This window comes from Chiloscyllium punctatum, chromosome 7 (genome assembly GCF_047496795.1).
Source record: "Chiloscyllium punctatum isolate Juve2018m chromosome 7, sChiPun1.3, whole genome shotgun sequence".
Taxonomy (NCBI): domain Eukaryota; kingdom Metazoa; phylum Chordata; class Chondrichthyes; order Orectolobiformes; family Hemiscylliidae; genus Chiloscyllium; species Chiloscyllium punctatum.
In genome coordinates, this window is record NC_092745.1 from 66,489,654 (window position 1) to 66,515,413 (window position 25,760).

General features: G+C 39.2%; 1 protein-coding gene across 1 annotated transcript in view; it reads right to left on the reverse strand.

Moving 5' to 3' along the window:
- Nucleotides 1-2,075: 2,075 nt before the first annotated feature.
- The window catches only part of LOC140479763 (complement factor H-like), a 92,787-nt gene continuing 69,102 nt past the window's right edge, over nucleotides 2,076-25,760 (reverse strand). The window contains exons 13-17 of the mRNA XM_072573899.1: nucleotides 24,474-24,662; nucleotides 20,875-20,979; nucleotides 10,760-10,977; nucleotides 6,322-6,400; nucleotides 2,076-3,921 (exon numbers count right to left, since the gene is read on the reverse strand). Coding sequence (XP_072430000.1) covers nucleotides 6,341-6,400; nucleotides 10,760-10,977; nucleotides 20,875-20,979; nucleotides 24,474-24,662 — 572 coding nt within the window. The 3' untranslated portion in view covers nucleotides 2,076-3,921; nucleotides 6,322-6,340. The remainder of the gene's footprint in view (nucleotides 3,922-6,321; nucleotides 6,401-10,759; nucleotides 10,978-20,874; nucleotides 20,980-24,473; nucleotides 24,663-25,760) is intronic.

Below are 25,760 nucleotides of genomic sequence, written 5' to 3' on the forward strand. Positions count from 1 at the left end.
GATCCTACTGTTATTATCACCACAACACTGCCTCCTTTTCCTTTTTGACTAGAATTCCTAAATGTTGATTGACATTGAATATTCAATTCTCAGTCTGGGTCACCTACAAGCATATTTCTGTCATGGCAATTAGATCATATCTACCTCTATTTGTGCCTTTAAATCAAAAGACAATATTCAGGGTAGTCCACCTCTTTGTGAATGCTGCATGTCTACAGGTAGACTACACATAATATTTTCAGTGTTTTACATTATTCCACATCCTTAGCTTAGTTGATGCTCACCTTCATTCTCACCACCTTCTAATTTCACTTGCCATTTTCCTACTTGCTGTGACCAGCTTTACTTCCTGCCAATTTGAGCTAAGTCACATGTTGCCACCTCTGACAAACTCATTTAAACCTTACCAACAGCACCATCAGATCTCTCTGTGAGGGTATCAGTCCCGCTCTATAAAGGTGTAATCAATCCAAGCTTGTGCAAGCACCTACCTCAGAAGTGGTCCGAGTGCCTCAATTCTGAAACCCTCCCTCCTCCACCAATTCTCCAGGCAAATGTTCAAACAATCAATCCTTCCAATCATTTGTTCACAAGCATATGATACTAGGAGTAATCCTGAGATTTGAGGCCCTGCTTTTTAATTTCCTTCCTAACTCCTGAGAATCTACTTTCAGGATCTCATCCCTTTTTTCCAACCTAGTCATTGACATCAGTTTGATGCCATGACCTTTAGTTGTCTACTCTGCCCCAGAAGAATGTCCTGCAGCCATTCTGTGAAATCCCTGTCCCTACTGCCAGAGAGGCAATGCACAATTCTGGAATCTTATTAATTGCAGCAGGAATGTCGCTATAACCCCTATATGAATCCCTATTAACTTTGCTCTTGCACTCGTCTTCCTCGCCTGCTGAACAGCTGTGTTGTCCATGGTACCATTGACCTGGCTGTGGCTGCAACCGCACCTCATCCACCACCCCCCCCCACCCCCCCACCCCCCGGGAACCATCATTGTCACCATTACCAAATATTAGCTTTGCCTTGCTTCTGTGTCATTTTACAATGAAAAACAGTGCGCTATAAATGAAAATTTTTGTCACGACTGGTTACATGTGAACAGTGATCCTTTCAAAGCCACAACTGTCAGTGTAGCACTTGTATTATGTTATGTACCATACCAAACTTCCTCAAACTATATTAAGAAGGTAGCTAACACTCTAACTTTTTCTTATTTTTAAAGGCAAGTGTACGGATTTGTGTTCCGGATGCAATTTGATTGGTCAAACTATCCGTCTTGAAGTAAAAAAACACCTTATCCATTCACCATAGTTAAATGCAACAGAAGAAGAAATTGTAATAATTTAACTCCACCAAATAATGGATTATTTAACGACTAAATAATAAATGTTCCAATGTAGTAAAATTCCGTAAACTCAAATTCTGTAAAATAGACTCTCTCCAGCAATTCTAGCAGCAGGAAGAGAACCCCAGCTTTTAGCTGTAACAGACACAGGAAGGAGAATTTCCACTTCCAGCTTCAAGACCCAACAACTGCTGAAACCAAACATCCTGGTTTTGTAGCAGCGGGTAGCACATTGGCACAGTGGTTAGCACTGCTGCCTTACAGCGCCAGAGACCTGGGTTCAATTCTCGCCTCGGGCAACTGTCTGTGTGGAGTTTGCACATTCTCCCTGTGTCTGTGTGGGTTTCTTTCCACAGTCCAAAAATGTGCAAGTTAGGTGAATTGGTCATGCTAAATTGCCCCCAATGTAGGGGAATGGGTCTGGGTGGGTTGCACTTCAGAGGGTTGGTGTGGACTTTTTGGGCCAAAGGGCCTATTTCCACACTGTAAGTAATCTAATCTAATAACTCCAACCATTCAGGAGGCTTCTATTGTTCCAACATAAAAACAAACCCAAGGCATCATGAGCTGTTTACTTTATCAGATTCATATAAACAGCTCGGCACTTTTGTCTTAAAGCCTATCCTAAAAAAAAGGACAAAATGCACCTCTTAAAACCATAGAACTATCACTATTGTAATGGTCTGATTGCAACATACAAAAACAAAAGCCATTCACTTTATGCATTTTAACAAGTATTTATTTCTTGTAGCATTGCAATAAAATCAAATGTTCACTGAAATTACAAAAATACAATATAATCAGTGAAAAGAGCTGCAGCATTAAATAATATTATGCCATTTGCAACTAATCTCACTGCTGTGAATATTATCCTCACAAATATTTTTATACTTTACTTCAATGGATCATTTAATCATCTGGTGTTGGTGACGGCCATTACCCTGCATTCATTTGGTGCAAATGTTAATTGCTACTTATCAGTTCAAACCTAGATGTTGTCAAGTTTTGTAGCACCAGGAGACAAACTGCTTCAAATATTGCTGAATGTTGTTCAATTATCAGTGGATCTCCCCACTTCTGACCTTATGATGGAGGGAAGGTCATCAATGAAACAGCTGAAGATGAAGGCTTGGACATAACCCTGAGGAACTCCTACAGTAACATCCTGGAGCTGAGGTGGTTAACTTCCAACAGCATGGAAACATAGAAACTAAGAGTAGGAATAGACCATTCAGCCCTTCAAACCTGCTCTGGCAATCTATATGATCAGGGCTGATCATCCAAATCAGTATCTTATTTCTCCCCATACCTTTTTGATCCCTTTGGCCCTAAAAACTATATCTAACACCTTAAATGTTTTGGCATCAACCATTTTCTGTGGCAGAGAATTCCGCAGGCTCACCACTCTTAGGCTAAAGAAAGTTCTCCTCATCTCAGTCCTAAATGGCCTACCCCACATCCTTAAACTGAACTCCCCAGTCACCAGAAACATCCTTCCTGCATTTACCCTATCTGGTCTTGTTGGAATTTTATAGATTTCTGAGCCCCTCCCTTATTTTTCTATATTCCAAAGAATATTCTCCTAACAGATCCAATTTCTCTTCACACATTAATCCTGTCATCCCAAGAATCTGTCTGGTAAACTGTTGTTGCACTCCCTCCATAGCCAGAATACCCTTCTTCAGATAAGGAGACCAAAACTGCATGTAATACTTTAGGTGTCGTTTCATCAATACCTTGCGAATTGCAGCAAGACCACCTTGCTGCTGCACTCAAATGCTTTTGCTGTGAAGGCCAACATACCATCTTCCATCTTTGTCACCTGCTGCTCTTGCATGCTTACTTTCAATGAAATGTTTACAAAGACACCATGGTCTCATTGCATCTCCCTTTTTCCATTCCATTACCATTCAGTTAATGACCTGCCTTCATATCAATCATGAGGAGAAAGCAAGGACTGCACATGCTAGAGATCAGAGTCAAAAAATGTGGTGCTGGAAAAGCACAGCCAGTCAGGTAGCATCCAAGGAGCAGAAGAGTCGACGTTTCAAGCTTAAGCTCTTCATGACATTACTGAAGAAGACCTTATGCTCAAAACATCCAGCACCACACCTTTTGACTTCCTATCAACCATAACCACCTTACTTAGTACTAAGCATGACTCCAACCAACAGAGATTTCCTCCTAATTCTTATAATGCCAATTTTACTGATGCTCCTCCACACCATTCTTGGTTAAATGCTGCTCTGAATTCAGGAACAGTCATTTCCACCTCATAGTCATTTCATGATGCCTTGAAGGATAACATTTTTCATTATTTACAATTATTTTAAAATAAAATAAATCCCCAAAATAATCCAAATTACTCAAGCTATCCAAATTATTTGTTTTTTTAAAATATCCAAAATATGTTTTTGTTTAATTGGATTAAATGGTTAAATTAGTTTTGAAACCAAGAAAGTAATATAACAGAGTAACTATCTTTTAAAATGTAACTGAATCTTTCATTCTTTGAAAGCAGTTAGTTGCTATTTCTCAGAGCTTGCACTGCTACATCTTGTGCCTGTTATTGAAATAAATAATAACAAATGAATTTATTATAAATTCACCACATTTAATATCAAATATGTTTAAGCGAGGTGATAATTAGGCAATTAGAAGTAGACAATTATATTTACCAAAACTGCTTAAATATTTCATGAAGAAAAAAATCAATTTCAAGTTTAAACTTCTACAGAACTTTTCAAATATTATTTACTTTAGTGATCAGAGTACAGAATGTTGCTCTGCAGATTATTGTGTAGCCCACTCCTTTTTTGCTTAACAAAATTCAATGTCTTTGTAGCTGGATTCTCCTCCTGCAATGTGTAGGACTTCCTCTCCAGCAGTATGCCTCAACAGCCACACCTGATTCCCCGACCTGGGAAGCATTTATTATGTGCAACCAGCAGGTCACCGAAGGTGGTTGATAAAGTTGAGGATTCTTTGAAAATGGACAGATGAGTTCTGATGCCAAGAAGCCATCCGGCTTTGAGATTAATGGAACTTATATAATGTATATGGGCTTCCAGAAGGAATTTGATGATGTAACACATAATTGGCTTGACATCAGATTGAAGACCATGGAGTGACTGGGACAATGGCAGCATAGATATGAAATTGACAAATTGGTAGGAAACAGATCAAAGGTGCATGTTTCTCCTTCTGACTTGAAGGATGCACACAATGGTGCCCTAGGGACTGTTCTAGGACCAGCTCACTCTCAAAATTTTGAGATAATACAAAACTTAGGAGTATGTGGAGCTACAAAGAGGATAGTGATCAAGCTCAAGAAGGCATGGACAGAGCACTGGACAAGGGGCAGAGAAGCTTTAATGCAGCAGTGCTAAGCCACACAGTTTGGCAGAAGAAACAATAAAGGGTACAATTCTAAATGGGATGCAGGAACATAAAGGTTTGGAGCTATACATTTTTTGAGTAAATGAGAAGCAAATGAGCAATTTAACTCATTGACAGATGCTTTAAGATCTCTGTGACAAAAAATACTTCAAAGAAAACAGCAATTTTCGGTAGTCAAGCTGGACATTCACGTTTGTAACCCACTGCCTGGTCACATTAGCTAGGCCCTGGAGCAATGCTACCAGAAGATCCTCCAATTTCTCTGCACCCTTCCTGACTTGATTGTTAAAGTTCAGGTGCATGGGACTGAAGTACAAATTTAAGTTCAGGAGCAGGCTCTCCAAATAATAAGAGTAGACTTGGTATTGAAAATGGCAGGGCAACTTGAGAATGTGATTCCAAAGACCTACAGAGTCCTGAAATTAATAAGCAGAGGCATAGAGTGCAAAAGCAAGGAAGTTGTGATGAACTTGTTTTTCAGAAACCTGGTTCTGCCTGAACTAGAAAATGTGCAAATTTGGGTACCACACTTCAGGAAGGATGCGCAACTGCAGAGAATGCAGAAAAGACTTACAAAGATGGTTCGAGTGATGAGGAACTTCAGGGTTCATGGATAGACTAGTCAAATTGATATTAGGCATCTTAGAGAATGAAGACTGAAAGGACACCAGATTGAAGTGTTCAAAGGTTCAAGGGGTTTAGACATGGAGAGAAATTGGTTCTAATGGCAGAAAGGTCAAATACTGGATAACTCAACTTTAAAGTGATTGGTGATAAACCAAGATGACATGAGGAATAGCCTTTTTATGCAGCTATGAATTGTAATGATCAGCCTGAAACATTGTTGGAGATAAACCTTACCACTGTTTTCTGAAAGAAATTAAATGAGCAGTGTAAAGGAATAAGAATTGGAGAAATACAGGGAAAGGGCAAAGAAGCAGGACTAGTTAAAGGTCTCTTCCAGAGAGCCAGCCTGCACTTGATGAGCTGAATTGCCTTTGCCTGTACTGTCACTGTTCTGATTTTGCAGTGAGTGGCTAATCTCTTGTCTACCCTCTCTCTAGCACAAGACACATGAGGATTGTGGTGGGAAAACTCATCACTAGCCTTGAACACTCAAAAACCCAACAGGGCATCCATTGGTTTGTGATGTGGAGTGATACCAACAGTGTGTGTTCAATTCCCATACTAGCTGAAGGAATCTCCTTCTCAACCTCTTCCCTCACATGAGACGTGTTAACCCACAGGTTAAAACACTACCAGTTATCTCTCTGAGAGTGCAGCACTATGGTCCAGTAGGACTATGGCAACTTTACTTTTTTAGTGATGTATACATGAAATCAATGACTGCGAATTTAATTGAGAAAGGAAGAAACATTATAATGATATGAGGTAAATTGCTAGTTAAAATCGAATTTTACTTGGAGAGAGACCTTGCTGAATTCTGACAAGAGTATATACCTGCATATCCTTGTAAAATAAACTCTAATAACTGAACCAAAAATTCAAAGTAGTTGTTTATGACACAACAGAATGTTATGATTATGCATTTACAATATCTTACCTTTTCAGTTTTTCAAATTTTATGTCATCTTCTTAAATGTCATCTTGAAAATCTTGCTAAATGTGACATTAAAAATGATCTACAATGGGAACAAATCAATATATTAAGATCCCTTCTATACAAGCAAACATGCACTAACAGGTATATGGTAAATGATAGGAAAACACAGGCTGTAAAAGCAAAGGAATGTGCATTTTATTGTAAAGTACAAAAGCTAAATACTTTTAGATGCTGGAAAACCTGAAATTTTAAAAAAATTTAGGAATACTCAGCAAATCAGCCAGTGTCTGTGGAGATAAACAGTCTAACGAAGGATTGTCAACATAGAACTATAATTTGGATTTTCTTTACAAATGCTGCCTGATCTGATTTTTATTTTTAGCATTCCATTTTTCTCATTTGAATTTTATCATGTGTTTTGTCTTTCAGATATCCCAAAGTGTTTTGCAGTCAATTAGTTACAAATATAGTCCGTAGTGTTTTCTAGCTAAATATGAGTCAATTTAATGCGGTCTTAAAAATAGAAAGTGTATTTTTTGTAACAAATACAGAGAATGTTGGAGAAACTGAGCAGGTCTGGCAACACCTGTGGAGAGAGAAACAGAGTTAAGGTTAGATTTCAACTCTTGCTGAGTTCCTCCAGCATTCTGTGTTTATTTCAGATTTCAAGCATTGGTAGTAATTTTGCTTTTACTCCTCTGTTTTTGTGGTGTTGGATAAAGAAGCAATATTGAAGAGTCAGAGAATTCTCCTTTTTTTTGAATGGCGTTAATGGATCTTTTATGTCTATGTTAGAAAGTAGAGAAGTGTTGAACTAATATTTCATTTAAATGATGAACTCTCCCAGTGGCTCAATAGTTAGAACTGCTGCCCCAGGGTCCCAGGTTCAATTCCAGCCTTGGGTGACTGCCTGTGTGGAGTTTGCACATTCTCCCTTTATCTGCGTGGGTTTCTTCCGGGTGCTCCGTTTTCCTCCCACAGTCCAAAGATGTGCAGATCATGTGAATTGGCCTTGCTAAATTGCCCATATTGCTAGGAGCCTCAGTCAGAGGAAAATGGGTCCAGGTGGGTTACTCTTTGGAGGGTCAGTGTGGACTGGTTGGGCCAAAGGGCCTGTTTCCACACTGTAGGGAATCTAATCTAATAAATACACTTAGGGAGGTATGTAGTATAGACACTTTACCCCACGCGCAGCAGTACTGCAGATAATGCCCCAAGGAGAACCCTTCTCAGAGCTGCCAATAGAACAAGAGATTCAAGTTGCAAACCAGGATTCTACCAAATTAGGTTTGAGGCATGAATTTAACCATTGTCTGCAGTTTCCATGAGAATTGAATAAGCTGAAACATTCATAGTGCCTAAACTTGCACAACAAATTTGAGTCATTGCAATCCAATCACTTCCTAGTTCTCTTTCCAGGCTGCTCAGTATGACTCCTTCCATGCCGTAGGTAGGCTTCTCTTGTTCTCAGCTACATTTTCAAAAAGTATAAACTAGATTCATAGAACCAAGCTAGTTAATTAATACTCCTTCATGTCGAATTTGTCTGCAGCAAGTACAGGTTTTCGATTGCCTGAATATTTTACTGGATTTGCATGTGAACTTATTCTGTTCAATTGTTTTGTATGGGACAGAGCAGATAAAATGGCATTTTTTTGTGGTGGCTTCTACATTTGACAATGTTCCTAATCATGTGTCTCCTCACTGCTAAACCTAACTACTAACCCCACCCATTAAACAGTACAAAGTCAACAGGGCAATTCCATTCTAAAATAAATCACATAGTTTGGCCGCATTGTCTGTAGCCACCTGTTCCTTTGTGTCTATGCATATTTTAAACCGTAAACTGTTTACTTCTGTGAAACTTGTTTCAGTTTGTTCAATTTATTTGCTGACAATTAAGCCTTTCCTTGTTGGGATTGTGTGATCAGCAAACGTTATTATTATTTTGGGATCTCCTCTGACATTGCCCAAGATTAGCTGAAGAATATGATTAACACTCAATGTTCATTTCAGTCTGAAAACTAATATTGTCTTCGGTTTTTTGCGGTTCAGAAATGTAAACAAAGCCATTGATTTTAAGTATGTAGCTAGTCCTTCAAAAAAAGCAGTCAGATTGTGACTTGACTATCGTCAAAATTGGCCACATTTTGTATCCCAGAAACCCACAACACTTTTTTTAAAGTTAATCTTTAAGACAAGCTGGAAGCAAAAACAAAATTATTGAAATGGAGGCACAGGTACAATTGATTGACTTCACAGTTAACCAAGGATACGGAGAAAGTGAGGATGAGATATGCTGGAGATCAGAGTCAAAAAGCCTGTGCAGCCTGTGCAATCTGACCACTCAATGCTATGTGTTTGTCCAATCTTAAGAGATTGTCTTGGCCATTGAACTGCTGTGGCCAAGCTGTGAGCAGCACTGAAAAAATAATGACTGTGGTTCCACTACTTCTCAGTTGGTCTCTGGCAATGTTTGGAAATGTTGATCTCATTTCTGTTACAGATGGTAAAACTCTTCATCTGCCCGATGATGCAAAAAAAAGCCCACAACTGACTCCCATCAAAAACCTTTGAATGTTAATGGACTTTTTTTCCAAATCTAGAATATGGACCTGATTTTTAAAAAAAGTAAGATGGTATGATGAAAAGGGTGGGCGGCAGAGTGAATAAGTCAATGCCATGGGTGTGCTTTTTATGCTCCATGAAATATGCACTTAGGAATATAGAGAAAGACTTGTAAGGATAATTGTGGATGGGGTTGGCTATGCGCACACGCATGGCACAGACTTCTCAGTGATCATTAGGGTGTGAATACGGTTTAAATTGAAGATTGCCTGATGGACTGATATTTTTCATAGGAATTATAGAGTCCCTACAGTGTGAAAACAAGTTATTTGACTCAACAAGTCCACACTGACCCTCTGAAGAGTATCCCATCCAGACCCATTCCGCTACCCTATTATTCTATATTTACCCCTGACTAATGCACCTAACCTACACATCCCTGAACACTATGGGCAATTTAGCATGGCCAATTCACCTAACCTGCATGCTTTCGGACTGTGGGAGGAACCCAGAGCACCCAGAGGAAACCCATGCAAACACAGGGAGAATGAGCAAGCTCCACACAGTTGCCTGAGGCTGGAATCAAACCTTGGTCCCCGGCTCTATGAGGCACCTGTCTTCACAGTTTTACCCCATCTGAACCTGGTTAGATCAGATTTTAGAATTAAAGTACAACAGGGAAAACGTGTAGATTTATTTAACTACAAAGTGGAAATTAAATGAATAGTGTATCAGTGCCGCTAAATGGAGCACTAGAGAAAGAAAATGATAACAGTAAGGATAGTTTAATTGGTTTACAATGTGAATTTTAATTAAATATAAGTTGTAAGTAGTAAATGAGCCCAGAGTTAGGAGAACAATTTTTCACATTGCACCTAATTCTGTTCATCCATAAACCCCGTGCGCACAAGTTCCCTGTGTCTTGGTTATAACACTTTGATTCTTGTTGTCAACTCCTTTCCCCATTCTAGCTCTGTGAGCACCTCCAACACCATAGCCCTCAAGATGTCCACATACAACTTATACTGGCCTCTTTGAGCTTTCCAGACTTAAATTGTTCCACTATTGGTGGCGGTACCTTTAACCACTTAGGTCTTAAGCTCTGTAGTACTCTTCCTCCCTCTCGCTGCCACTTTCAGTCTCTTTCCTTTCGGATGATCTTTAAAATCTACCTTTTCTTTACAAAGTTTTTGACCATCTGGCCTCCTATTTTGTTATGTGCCTTGGTGTCAAAATTTACTTTATAATGCTCCTCTTTAGCAGCTTGGGGCATTTTATTACTTTTTATTATATTGCATTTATTCAATGTCTTTTATTATTTTTAAGAAGTTAGGGCTAAGGAAGGATGAGATACATTCTAGAGAAGCATCAATGATGCATTGATAAATGACATGTAATTGCACAACAAAGATGTTAGTATATGTATAATATCAAAATACTGGATACTGGAAATCTGAAATAAGAATAAAAAGGCTAAAAGAAAGTCAGCTCGGGCAGTATCTGTGGAGAGAAACAAAGATAATGTTTTTGGTTGATTGCCTTTCATCAACAGTTTTTGAACATCATTATTTCTGATTATTTTAATATATTGTAGTTACTTACAAAATTGTTATTTCTGCTGTCAATTCACTGGACTTTAACTTATTGTAAATCTTTTCTACTGAATATTGAATTTCATTCTGCACAGAGCAATAAGGCATTTAAAATTATAATGTGTTAAGTTCATTGATCAGATCAATGGAATAGTAGTCATCGAGTAGAATCATTATTACCCCTAAAAGGAGGCTCAGCTATTTTCTGAACTACCATGTCATACTATGTTAAAAGGCTCTGATTTTATATAGAGAGAAATATAAATCCTTCTACTTACAGAATTATCTGCGGGATATGTTAAACAGTAATCGCCAGTCACAGGATTATTATACGCTATACTGCTTTGCTCATCGCTATATTTTACATTCACAATGGCATCAGTGGATTCCTTGATGGAAAACTTCAAAATGTTGTTTCGTGCCTTTCTGGTTTTCTGCACTTTAAATGCGGCATTTCCAATTCCATTTAGAGCTTTTAAGCTCAGTGTGCTGGAATCTAAAGTATCAAAGCAAAATGGTTACAGACAGATCACAGAGAAATGAAATATGCAGAATTGTGAAAATAAAGTAACACTTTGTGTGACATCATCTATCAAAGAACAAAATTTACAGAATGATGCAAAACTGATGAAATAGTAGGTAGACCACATTCATTTATTCAGCTACACATAATTTTCCCCAAGCATACAGCAGTGAAACATGCTATTTGGTCCATCTGGTTCGTACAGTAATCTGCTCCATACAAGCTCTTTACCACTTCCTCTGTATCTCCTTTTCACCATATCTATCTCTTCCTCACTTCCTTGTGTATTTATCCAGATATGCATTGGTATTAATTAGGTATTCAAATATTTAAGGAAATTGGTCAGAATAGGTACCATTCTTGCTCATGAAAGGCATGAGAACAAAAGGTCACAGATTTGAAATAATTAGTCATAATAGCAAAAACAATGTGAGAAAGCTTATCATGTTGTGATTTAATGAGGACCTGGAATGCAATGCCAGACAGTGTTACAGGCATATTCAATTGATGCGCTTACAATAGAAAGGAAGCTTTATCTGAGAAGAAGCAACGTGCAGGTCTCTACAGAGAATGGCATGAAGTGAAATGCTGATTCGGCAAGCTGTTGCAGACATGATGGGCCAAATGGCTTCCTATTGCACTGTCAACTATTAAGTGTACAGAATTTACAAAGATAATTCAAGATAATTTGCACTTTCTGCCAAAGATTGCTCTTGTCTAGCTTTCACTTCCCACAAGCTCATCTATCACACTCTTGATACATTTTGCAATGTAAATAGAGTCATAGAGATGTACAGCACAGAAACAGACCCTGCGGTCCAACTCGTCCATGCTGATCAGATATCGAAAATTAGTTTTGTCCCATTTGACAGCACTTATCCCTCTAAAACCTTCCTGTTCATATACTTATCCTACCTTTTAAATGTTGTAATTGTCCCAGCCTCCACCACTTCCTCTGGTAGCTTCTTCCATACACTCACCACCATTTGTTTGAGAAAACTACCTCCTTAGATCCCTTTTAAATCTTTCCCTTCTCACCCTAAATCTATACTGGCTACTAATCTAATCTACAGTAACAAGAGATAGAGTAGCATATTGCTGCATGAGGAATCAGACTCATGATCCCCCAATCCACTGGTATGAGGTTCAGTGCCATCCTGGCAACTGGAAAAGTTAAATTCAATAAATCAAGTAACCTATGGAATGAAAAGCCAGACATGGTCAATTATTATCATGGAAGAATAGTTTTGGGCAAGCTAATGAAGCTAAGGATAGACAAGTGTCTTGGCCCTAATGGAATGCATCCCAAGGGTACTAAAAGAGATGGCAGAAGAAATAGCAAGTGCACTTGTGGTAACTTTCCAAAATTCGCTGGACTCTGGGGCTGTTCCAGCAGATTGGAAAACAGCAAATGCGATGCCACTGTTTAAAAAGAGCAGCAGACAAAAGATAGGTATTATAGACTGGTTAGCTTGACTTCTGTAGAGGGGAAGATGCTTGAGTTCATTATCAAGTCAGAAATAGCAAGGCATGCAGATAGAAACTCTCCTTTTGGGCTGATGCAGCATGGGTTCATGAAGGTGAGGTCATGCTTAATTAATCTTTTGGAATTCTATGAAGACATCATGAGCACGGTGGACAATAGAGACCCAGTGAATGTGGTGTGCCTAGATTTCCAAAAGGCATTTGACAAGTTGCTGCACAAGAGGCTGTGTGTAAGATAAGAATGCATGGCACTAGGGGTAAAATTTTAGCACGGATAGAGGATTGGTTGACTAACAGGAAGCAAAGATTAGGGTTACATGAATGCTATTCTGGTTGGCAGTCAGTAACTAGTGTTGTACCTCAGGGATCAGTGTTGGGCCTGCAATTATTCACAATTTACATAGATGATTTGGAGTTGGGGACCACGTATAGTGTGTCAAAGTTTGCAGATGACACTAAGATGAGTGGCCGAGCAAAATGTGTAGAGGACTGTGAAACTTTGCAGAGGAACATAGATAGTGGGCAACATAGAAGTGAACATAGAAGTGAGTGGGCAAATGTCTAGCAGATGTTAATAAATGTGAGCACAATGTTAATAAATGTGAAGTCATACATTTTGGTAGGAGTAACAGTAAAAAGGATTATTACTTGAATGGTAAAAAGTTGCAGCATGCCGCTATGCAGAGGGACCTGGGTGTACTTGTGCATGAATCACAGAGGGTTGGTCTGCAGGTACAACAAGTAATTAGGAAGGCAAATGGAATTGTATCCTCCATTGCTAAAGGAATTAACTTTAAAAGTGGGGAGTTAATGTTGTAAATGTATAGAGAACTGGTGAGGTCACATCTGGAGTACTGTGTGCAGTTTTGGCCTCCTTACTTGAGTAAGGATGTACTGGCACTGGAGGGGGTGCAGAGGAGGTTCACTAGATTGATTCTGGAGTTGAGGGGGCTGGCTTGAGGAGAGACTGAGTAGAATGGGATTATATTTATTGGACTTCAGAAGAATGAGAGGGGATATTATAGAAACACACAAAATTATGAAAGGAATAGATAAGATGGTAGTAGAGAGGATGTTTCCACTGACAGTGAAGCTAAGTCAAGAGGGCATTGCATCAAGATTAGGGGGAGCAGATTGAGGACTGAATTGAGAAGGAACTTCTTCACCCAAAGGGTTGTGGATCTGTGGAATTCCCTGCCAAGTGAAGTAGTCAACGTTACTTCACTAAATGTTTTTAAAGCTAGATTTTTTTTGAGCAATAAAGGAATTATGATTTACGGTGAGAGGGCGGGTAAGTGGAGCTGAGGCCACAAAAAGATCAGCCATAATCTTACTGAACGGCAAAAAAGGCTTGAAAGGCCAATGGCCTACACCTGCTTCTAGTTCTTATATTCTAAAGTTCTTATATTATTGGTGATCCTGAAATAACATTTTAAAAATCCATTTGTGGGACTTGGGCGTCGCTGGGCAGCCAGCATTGATAGTCCATCCCTATTTGCCCGTGAGAAGGTAGTGGTGAGCTGCCTTCTTGAATCACTGCAGTCTACTTGCTGTGGGTTGACCCAGAATGCCGGTAGGGAGAGAATTCCAGAATTTTGACCCAACAACTGTGAAGGAATGTTGATATATTTCCAAGTCAGGGCAGTGAGTGGCTTGGAGGGGAACTTGCAGGTGGTGGTGTTCCCAAGTAACTGCTGCCCTTGTCCTTCTAGGTGGAAGTGACTCTGGGTTTGGAAGGTGCTGTCTAAGGATCTTTGGTGACTGCATTGTGTAATATTCCAACTGATTTCATTGATGCCTTTTGAGTGAAGTAGGAATGCTGTCCTTACCCAGATTAGCTTGTTTCTGACTCTAGAGTTGCATGTAGTTGGCTCCTAATTGTCCTCTACCCAATAGACTATTCACTTGTATTCAAGAAGGCAGCCCATTACCACCTTCTTGAAATTTGGCCAGTAAAGTGGTGGCCTTGGCTAGCAATGCTCAATGTGATGAATAGGCAATGCTAATGTGTTTGAAAACACTGAAAGCATTTAATTGGGTGAATACTATTTCTTCTGGTGGTGAGAAGCAAAAACAAGAGCAAAAACAGGCTATTCAGGTCCAGAATCTGGAAAAACCATTTAGCATAAAAGCTGTTGGAAGTCTGGGGGAAGACATTCCTTTGAGAAGGTTGGGAACAATGGAACTTTCAAGTAGATAAATGTTTGGTGTAAAAGGCAAGCATTTTGCAGACAGTGATTTTCACTCTGTTAGATTCAAGATTGTTTTAGAAAAAGGACTAGAATGGGCCTGAAATCAAAGTTCTAAACTGAGGGAATGCTGATTTTAATAAGATTAGGTCTGATTTGACCAGAGCAGACTGGCAGCGGACTTGCCTTAGAACTGCATGATGCATTCAAGAAGGAAATATGGAGAGTACATAGTCAACATGTTTCACAACAAAAAAAGGTGGGACCATTTTTTTCTAAGAATCCTGGATATTGAGGAATATGCAATATTAGATTGAGGGAAAACAAAGGAGGCTTAAGACAGGTGCTGAGGACTCAAAATAGCAAAGCCCTAGTGGAGTATAGAATTTGCAAGAGGGAACTTGAATAGGAGAGCTAAGAGAGGACATGAAAGGACACTGACAGGTGAAATAAAGGAAAATCCTAAATTTGTTTTGCAGATAAATTAAGGGCAAAAGGACAATGGGGAAAACAATAGGACCCATTAAGGTCCACAATGGTAATTTGTGCGTGAAGCCAAAAGGTGTGAGTAAGGTTCTAAATAATACTTTGCAGTAGTGTTCACAAGTGACAGGGATGTTGTGAAAATGGAAATCAAGGAGAAGATCTGTGGTACAGTTAAAGAAATTAGCATTGAGAGAGAGGAGATTCCAAGTGGCCTGGTAGGTTTAAAAATCAATAAGTCACCTCCTGAAACAATTCTGAGGAACAGAATTAATCTGCATTTGGAGAGGCAGGGATTAATTGAGAACAGTCAGCATGGTTTTATTGGAAGGAGGTCATATTTTTCATAGATTCATAGATTCATAGAACATTACAGCGCAGTACAGGCCCTCCGGCCCTCGATGTTGTGCCGCCCTGTCATACTATCTGAAGCCCATCCCACCTACACTATTCCATGTTCGTCCATATGCCTGTCCAATGACGACTTAAATGCACTTAAACTTGGTGAATCTACTACCGTTGCAGGCAAAGCATTCCATACCCTTACTACTCTCTGAGTAAAGAAACTACATCTGACATCTGTCTTATACCTATCTCCCCTCACTTTAAAGTTGTGTCCCCTCGTGTTTGCCATCCCCATACTTGGAAAAAGGCTCTCCCTGTCCACCCTATCTAACCCTCTGATTATCTTGTATGTCTCAATTAAGTCACCTCTCAACCTTCTTCTCTCTAACGAGAACAGCCTCAAGGCTCTCAGCCTTTCCTCATAAGACATTCCTTCCATACCAGGCAACATCCTAGTAAATCTCCTCTGCACCCTTTCCAAAGCTTCCACATCCTTCTTATAATGAGGTGACCAGAACTGTACATAATACTCCAAGTGTGGCCGTACCAGAGCTTTGTACAGCTGCAGCATAACCTCCTGGTTCCGGAACTCAATCCTTCTATTAATAAAGGCCAAGACACTGTATGCTTTCTTAACAACCCTGTCAATCTGGGTGACAACTTTCAGGGATCTGTGTACCTGGACACTGAGATCTCTCTGCTCATCTGCACTCCCAAGAATCTTACCACTAGCCCCATACTTTGCATTCCGATTACTGCGTCCAAAGTGTATCGCCTCACACTTGTCCACATTAAACTCCATTTGCCACCTCTCAGCTAAGCTCTGCATCCTATCTATGTTTCTCTGCAACCTACTACATCCTTCGTCACTATCCACAGCTCCACCGACCTTAGTGTCATCCTCAAATTTACTAATCCACCATTCTAAGCCCTCAACCAGGTCATTTATAAAAATGACGAACAGCAGTGGACCCAACACCGACCCTTGCGGTACGCCACTAGTAACTGGACACCAAAATGAACATGTTCCATCAACTACAACCCTCTGTTTTCTTTCAGCAAGCCAATTACTGATCCAAACTCTATGTTTCCCACAATCCCATTCCTCCCCATTTTGTATAATAGTCTACTGTGGGGAACCTTATCGAACACTTTGCTGAAATCCATATACACCACATCAACCAGTTTACTCTCATCTACCTGTTTGGTCACTTTGTCAAAAAACTCAATAAGATTCATTAGGCATGACCTACCCTTCACAAAACCGTGCTGACTGTCCCTGATCAGATTATTCTTTTCTAGATGGTTATAAATCCTATCTCTTATAACCTTTTCCAAAACTTTACCAACAACTGAAGTGAGACTCACTGGTCTGTAATTACCAGGGTTGTCTCTACTACCCTTTTTGAACAAGGGAACCACATTTGCTATCCACCAGTCCTCAGGCACTATTCCTTTAGACAATGATGATTTGAAGATCAATGCCCAAGGCTCGGCAATCTCTTCCCTTGCTTCCCAGAGGATCCTAGGATAGTTCTCATCTGGCCCAGGGGACTTGTCTATTTTCACACTCTGCAGTATTTCTAATACCTCTTCCTTGTGAACCTCAATTTATTCTACTCTAGATGCAAGTATCTCTGTATCATCCTCGCCAACATTTTCATTTTCTATAGTGAACACTGTCGAAAAATATTTATTTAGTGCTTCCCCTATCCCCTCTGACTCCACACACAACTTCCCACTATTATCCTTGATTGGCCCTAATTTAACTCTCGTCATTCTTTTATTCCTGACCTACCTATGGAAAGCCTTAGGGTTAACCCTGATCCTATCCGCCAACAACTTCTCATGTCTCCTCCTGGCTCTTCTGAGCTCTCTTTTTAGGTCTTTCCTGACTTCCTTGTAACCCTCAAGCACCCTAACTGAGTTTTCACATTTTGTCCTAACATAAGCCTAACATATTTGACCAAATTGATTGAACATTTTGAAGAGGTAACCAGGCATAAAGATGAAGGCAATGTTAGTCTACATGGACTTCTGTCAGGCTTTGAACAAAGTCCCAGATGGAAGACTGAAAGTGAAGGTAAGAGCCCATGGGATCCAAGGAACTCTGGCAAATTGGATCCATAATTAACTGAGTGTCAGGGAGCCAAGAGGGATGATTCAGGGTTTTTCTGTCCAATGGAGTCCCACAGGAGTAAGTGTTGTGCGGCCATTGCTGTTTGTGCTTTATGTAAATGATTTAGACTTGAATGTAGGAGAGTTGATCAGTAAATTTGCAGATGATACAAAAATTGGTAAGTATTAACGAGGATGGCATGAGATTACAAGAGGGTGCTGGTCAGATGGGCTGATAAGTAGTAAAAAGAGTTAAGTGATGCACTTGGGTTGGACAACCAAGGCAAGGAAATGGAGCCGGAGTAGGCCATTCAGTTCTTCAAACCTGTTCCACCGTGCAATGAAATCACTGCTGATTTGTGGCCTGACTTTATATCTACAATAGAACCTCGATTATCCCAATGTCAATTATCTGAATTTCGGATTATCCAAACAAGATCGCAAAGTCCTGTAAAAACGGCATTAGGCAACTCAGCATTCAGTTATCAGTTAAACGGCATTATGGCGTGCATTGCGGGATAACCGAGAAATGTTTGATAACCGGGACTTATAAATTACCGCTTGTTTCCGGTTATCTGAAAGATCAATTATCCAAACAAAATACTCCCCGCCTGTCTCGTTCGGATAATTGAAGTTCTGCTGTACATGCCTGTTGCCAGAATCCCTTAATACTTTTCTGCTTAACAGAAATTTATCTATCTCACATTTTAGAATTAACAACTGGTCGAGCATCCACTGCTATTTGTGGTAGAGGGTTCCAAACATCAACTACATGTATGTGTAATAGTACTTCCTAACATCTCTCCTGAACAGTCTTGTCCTAATTCTCAGACTGTGCCCTCTAGTTTTAGAATCTCTCACCAGTGGAAATGATGTACCTTCTTCTAGGCTGTCTTTTCCTGTTAATATCTTGAAGACTTTGATCAGTTCACGCCTTAAGCTTATTTTAACAATATTTCTTGTAAACAAATATTGTATCCCCTCCAAGGTCAACATATCCTTCCTCAGGTGGGATGTCACAGTACTCCTAGTCTTACTAGAGTTTTGTATAACTGCAGTATAATGTCTGCATTCTTGCACTCCAGTCCTCTAGATATAAAGATCAGCATTCTATTAGCTTTTCTGACTATTTTCTGCAGCTAATTATGACATTTTAAAGATACATGCACCTGAACCTACAGGTCACTTGGGCATTCCACGCTTGCTTACATTGTACTCCAGCTGACACACTTCTTTTTGCCCATTCACTTAGTTTATCAATATCCCTTAGCAATTTTATGCAATCATCTCTGCTGCCTATAATGCTGTCAAATTTGGGATGTACAATTTTCTATGACATTATCCAAATTGTTAATAAGTAACAATAATTTCGGCTCCAACACAGATGTGTGGGGGCAACACTAAGCACGTCCTGCCAATCAGAGGACTTAGCCATTACTCTTACTTCCCGTTGCCTGGCACTCAATCAATTTCCCAGCCATGTCAGTAACTTGCCCTCAATTCCATGGCCTTCTACCTTAGTTAACAGTCTCTCATGTGGGACTTTAAAGAAGGCACTTGATATAACCAACATCCATAGCAATTTCCCTGTCCACTCTTTTGTCATCTCATTGAAAGAATACTTGAGGTTTATCAGGATGAACTACCAGGTAGTTGAAACTTTCCCTGATTAATTGAAACTTTCAAGGTGTTCAGTTACCCCATGCTTGATTATTCACTCTGATAATTGTCATGCTAACAATTTCTCCAGCTTAGATGTTAGGTTAAGACCATAGGAAGCACTGAGAATCAGAGAGAACTTGGTGCATGTCTACACTAGTCCCTTGAAGGTTCAGGAAAGGTGGATAAAGTGATTAAGAAACAATATGGTAGACTCTCCTTTATTAGTTGAAGCAGAGTTTAAGAGCAGATGGTTATGCTGGGACTACATATGCTAGGCCACAGCTAGAGTATTGTGTGTAGTTCTGGAATCCACATTGTAGGAAGGATGTGATAGCACTGAAGATGGTGCAGAGCGGATTTACCAGGGTGTTGTCTTGGCTGGAGAGTTTCAGTTACGAAGAGAGATTGCATGGAGTTCTTTTCCTTACAGCAGAGGAGTTTGAGATTGTAAAAAGCTTTTCCCCTTGATGGATGGGTCAGTGACTGGAGGCATAGATTTAAGATAAGTGGCAGGAGGTTTAGATGAGATATGAGCAAAAGCTTTTTCCCCCAGAGGATGGTGGGAATTTGGAACTCGCTGCTTCTTAGGCTGGTGGACACTTTCATGATATTTAAGAAGTATTTAGATTTACACTTGCAATGCCAAGGCATATAAGGCTGTGGGCCAAGTGCTGGAATTTGGGATTAGAATGGTTAGGTAGTTATTTTTGACCTGTACAGTCTCGATGGGCCAAAGGGCCTTTTCCTGTGCTGTAGATCTCTATGACACTAAATGAAGTTGGGGTTCACATTCGTGATGCCCTAATTAAATAGCTGAGTAAGCTCAAGGGATCAAAGGCCTGCTATGGCTCCTACATTTTCTCTGATTCGAAATAAGTTTATGTACGGAAACAGAAAAGCTGTTCAACTGCTCATAAAATTCACCTAGAATAGTGGACTGACTTTCAAAAGGAAGAACGAGAAAGAAAGGTCAAAAAGTTTATGCTGCTGCTCAGCTAGTTGGTGGAAATTAAGATGTGCTTCCACTAGGAGTGTATGACAATACGTGGAAGCTATATTCACAACTCTTATTATACTGACAAAGATAGAAGTAAATAATCTCTTTAGATCAAAGAGAGCATTCCTGCAATGAGTCAAATGAAATGCAGAATTGCAGATTGCAGATTTGTAGAAGTTTTAGATTTGGATAATATTTATTATCTGCTTTGTATATGACCAGAGACAGATGGTTTAATGTAAATTTTAACAATTGAATGTTAAGATAAAAAGTATCCTCAGTTACACAAAACCAAACCAGACTGGATGTTTGAAATCTGAACTAAGAACTGAAAGTGTTGGAGGAACTTAGTAGCTCTGGCAGCACCTGAAAAGAAAAAAAAGTTGATCATTAAAGTACACTGCTTTTCTTTTTCAGAAGTGAATGTCTTCAGTTGTTGGATTGCAGGTGAGGGTTATTGCCATGCTGTCTATGAAATGCAGCCAGACTACTCCAAATGAAACTGGTTGACAGAGCTCCATCATACTATTAATCATATATTTATGCTGAACGCCTTAATTATTCCAAGCAGTTCACTGGGAATTATCTTACCTGCCTGTGAAGGTATTACTTTTTGAATATGATATTGTACACAAATTTCAGCTCCTGAACAGCTTGGACATTCAAGATATTGATATGTTGAGCAGAAAGTATTCTCTGCAGAAAAAGACAGCAAACATTTAGTTTTACAGTTGATATGTGAAAAGTTATAAACATGAAAAGGAGCTCATTTCTGAAAAAAAGACAATTTTGAAAGTTCTATCATGAAATATTTCACACTGTAATGTTCATGTAACGTGAAAACACAATGGTCCATATAATAAGAGTTACAAATGAACCCTAAGACGAATTGTTATTTCTATTTATTGCGTACAGTTCTGGTCACTGCATAATAGGAAGGATGTGGAAGTTTTGGAAAGGGTTCAGAGGAGATTTACTATGATGTTGCCTGGTACGGAGGGAAGGTCTTACAAAGAAAGGCTAAGGGACTTGAGGCTGTTTTCGTTAGAGAGAAGAAGGTTGAGAGGCAACTTAATGAAACATATAAGATAATCAGGGGGTTAGATAGGTTGGACAGTGAGAGCCTTTTTCCTCGGATGGTGATGGCTAGCACAAGGGGACATAGCTTTAAATTGAGGGTTGATAGATATAGGTCAGATATCAGAGGCAATTTCTTTACTCAGAGTAGTAGGGGCATGGAATGCATTGCCTGCAACAGTAGTAGACATGCCAACTTTAAGGGCATTAAACTGTCATTGGATAAGTATATGGATGAGAATGGAATAGTGCAGGATGGATAAGCTTCAGATTAGTTCCACAGGTCAGTGCAACATCAAGGAACAAAGGACCTGTACTGCACTGTAAGGTTCTACGTTCTATTTAATGACATATTGATTTTAGTGAGGATTTGCTTCTCAGTATGTGTTCAATATTGCAATTAGGCAGCTGGTTAAGTCCAAATTAAAGGCCAGGTTTGAGAATTTTACACATTATATAGCATTATAACAGAGTTACCAAACAGAGATAGGCCAAAAAGATTCCTGCCTGTGTTTATGCCTCTTTCCCTAATTTATCTCAGGCCAGCTACAGAGCCCTTTATTGGTTTTCCCCTCATGTACTTTTCTACCTTCCTCCTAAGTACATCAGTGCTATTATCTCAATCACTCCATATGGAATATGTTCCACATTCGAACATTCCACATTCATGACCATCTTGTGGCTGAGCTCGCAAGAGGAAGTAATTCTTCCATCCTATTAAACCCATAATCTTTAAAGACCTCCATTAGATCAGGCCTCAGACTTTACTTTTCAAAAGGCTTAGCAAGGTTGGTTTATTGAAATTCATTCTAGATTTTGTATTACGCCTTTGAACTAATTTATCAATAATTACCTGGACTATAATGCCGTTATTACATATAGGTATCCACCTAGCTGTCTGGCAGTATTTGTTTTTTGAATGAATTTTATATACATGTAATGGTGCCTCTGTAATTGCTTTCTCTCTGTCATTACTTCGATAACATCTAGCATGACTGGATGCAATTGATCTGCTTCCATTGTGTTATCTAATGGAGGAGAACACAGTAGGTCAAATAGTAGGTCAGTAGGTCATGGAGAGAGGGTAAACTATGTTTCAAGTGTAGATCACATTTCTCTTCAGATCTGGAGAAGAGTCAAAGGGGCAGCATTTATGCAATAGTTTGATGGGGGGAGAGGGGCGTGGCATAGTTGGTACGGTGTGCTGATTAAGAAAAGATGTTGATATTCAGATTAAGTAATCAGAATGTGAGAATGGTAGAACAATGGTGTGTCTCCTGCCAGACTTGAAAGGACAGTAAGTGGAATGGGAGGAGGGTGGACATGATAAAAGCTGAAAGAAAGGGAAGAAATGAGAATTGGTTCACAATTGAATTTTTTTAAGGATGTGCAACAATTAGCATTTGCACAGTGTCATTAACATAGCCAAACATTCCTACATACTTCACAGAAATGTTATTGGGTCAAGTTAGTGCCTGAACCACATGAAAAATGATTGGGAAAAATCAAAGTGAAAGTCAAATTTAAAAGACTGATTTTAAGGAGTGGTTTTGAGGAGGGGAGCGATGAGAGAAGGCAATTGGTGGGTAATTCTAGAAATTAGGCACTAACCACCTGAGATTAGCAAGGTTCAGGCATAATGTAGATTTAGAATGTACCCTGGGGGCTGGGGAAGTATCTGAGATGGGAGATCTGAAAGAAAACATGCCAATAAGAGAGAAGGTTGTAAGGCAGGTTTAGAGAACATGGAAAGGAGACTAAATAATCATTGGTTCTGATCCAGAGTACAAAACGTGAAATATGCACAAAATCCGATTAAATTAATTCACACTTTTTCTTATAAATACTACTGCAATCATAACTAATGTCACTAAAGCTCTTGTATAATAAATATATTATTAAATTAGAACTTTTAACCAGAGACTCAAAGCCCAGTAATGGTTCAGTCTATAGTGGTGCAAAGTAGAAAACATCAGGAAATATTGTCAGAAATGTGTCCTGTACTATATTGCTTTGGGCATTCCACAAGGTCCTTGGTAATCCTACTTCAGGCATGAAACCCCTTCAATATGCTAATAGAGTTTTACATCAGTTTGGTAACTAAATGAACATGCGGTTGATCCCGAATGCAGCATTTAAAAATATTCTTACTAAAGGCCTTTAAATGGCTTGCAGCAATCAAAGTGCAGATTTTTTAAAAATGCAGAGAAAACTGTGAAGCTAGAAGGAGTAGGAATATTCCTGCCACCTCCAAGTTAAATCTGTCAGCCGCCAAAGTAAATTCCAGTACAGTCATCTGATTATCTGATACATGCAATTGCAGACCACATATAATCATAAATTAAAATAATACACCACTCACTTCTTGGTTATAAATGACTAATATTAAATTGGATCATGTTGCTGCATTGGTACTGACAGCATCCAAAATATTGCACAGGTGACACATGTACAATGGCACATATATGAATACATACTTGATCTCACTCCGCAGACTTTTAGCATATTATGCATACAGCTATGATGCCCTAACCTCAGAAGACGAGCAGCATTCCAATTCCTCATTAATCCAAATTCATTAATTACCAGTTTGGGGTGGGATGGTGATGAAGAAAGGGTGTGGAAAGCCCTTATTCTGGAACTTTTTACCAGTTAGTATGATTACTTGACATATTGATCAGTGGATAATTTGTTGCTCTTTTATAATAGGCAAGTGTTGTGTTTGTCTATTCAGCTGAGTTCTTGGAGCATCCATTGGTTTGCTGTGCTCATTGGAAGGCTATTGTTTTGCAATTGGCTGGAGTTTGGAACAGATTTAGGTTATACTAAAACATTGAGTTGTCTATTGGCATTACAGAATAATTTTTAAACTTTGCCATATTATGAAATCAACAGTCCCAACTTTTTGAGAAATTTCAGTTCTGTTATTCTTATATTAACTAATACACATGAAACTAATTTTCCATAAAGAAATGAATCTTCTATAATTTACAATGTTTCATACAGGAACTACAGTAAATTCTTTTGTTAAATTAACAAATTAACAACAGCAAACATGCAATCAAACAGCAAAACAGACCAATGATGTTACTGGATTATTTGGTTTTACCTACCATTGAGGCATTTGGGAATTTCTATTTTTCCATTTCTGCAAAATCGTTCTGCAGGACCTTGAATATGCAAACCACTGGGACAATTAAATTTTACACGGTCTCCATGTTTCAGATATACTGTTTTCGACAATGACCAATCTAGGAGGACAACATTAGCTTCAAGATCCTCCCCTGACATGCTACATGGAGCTAAATCAGAGAAAAACATCATTGAGTTAATGATGGCATATTTCAGTAGCTACAAAATAATAATTTTCCAGAAAAAAATAATTTAAATTGGGCTGTACACAGACCATTAGCTCCCAGTCATAGGTGAAATAGTTTTTATCCACCTAAGCCTGCAGCAGTTCAGGGAGAATGAATAGAGTCAACATAAGGAGAAGCTGCTGCTTAAGCAGGGAGCAGGAAGGGGATTAATGCTCTCAGCAGATGATCATATCCACATACTTTGTTTTTCTAGCTACTCATAGCTCTGATGAAGAGTCACCGGACAGTACAATTGTCACCATAGTGGGCTAAACAGCACAAGTGAGCAGGAATAAATGTTGGCGATCGGGACTTGCCAATGCTGAACTTTTGGAGGGTGCAGGATCCTCCACACTCTCTGCTCATCCAAATACAGATAATGAGCATGAGAAGACATTGATAAAGGGGGAAGGCAATGGGGGCATGATACTGTTGCTGGACGAGTAATCCAGAACCCAGGGCATGTTTGAATCTTACCAGAGCAGATGTTTAAAGTAGATTTCACTTAAAAAAAAATCTGTCTAATACATTGTTTAATGGTGACCTTGTAACTATCTGGTTCACTATTATCTCTTTAGGGAAGGAAATCAGCTGGCCTTAACAATAAATGGCAGAACCCAGTAACATCACCTCACAGAGGCATCTAGAAAAGTCCACAGTTCCCTGAAAGTGGCATCACAAGTGTATAGGGTGGTCAAGATGGCAATATGGCATGTTTGCCTTCATCAGTTAGGGCATAGAGTATAAAAATTGGCAAGTCACGTTGCAATTGTAAAGGACTTCAGATAGGCCACATTTGCCATATTCTGTACAGTTCTGATTGTCACATTACCCAAAGAATCTGGAAGCTTTGGAGAGGGTACAGAAACACTTTACCAGGATATTGTCTGATGTAGAGGGTGATAGCTATGAGGAGATTAGACAATTTTGGTTTGTTTTCAGTTGAATGTTGAAGGACAAGTGGTGACTAGATAGAAATTTATGAAAGAGATGAATAGAATGGACAGTTGAAGGCATTTCTTTCCCTAAGGTAGAAACTTC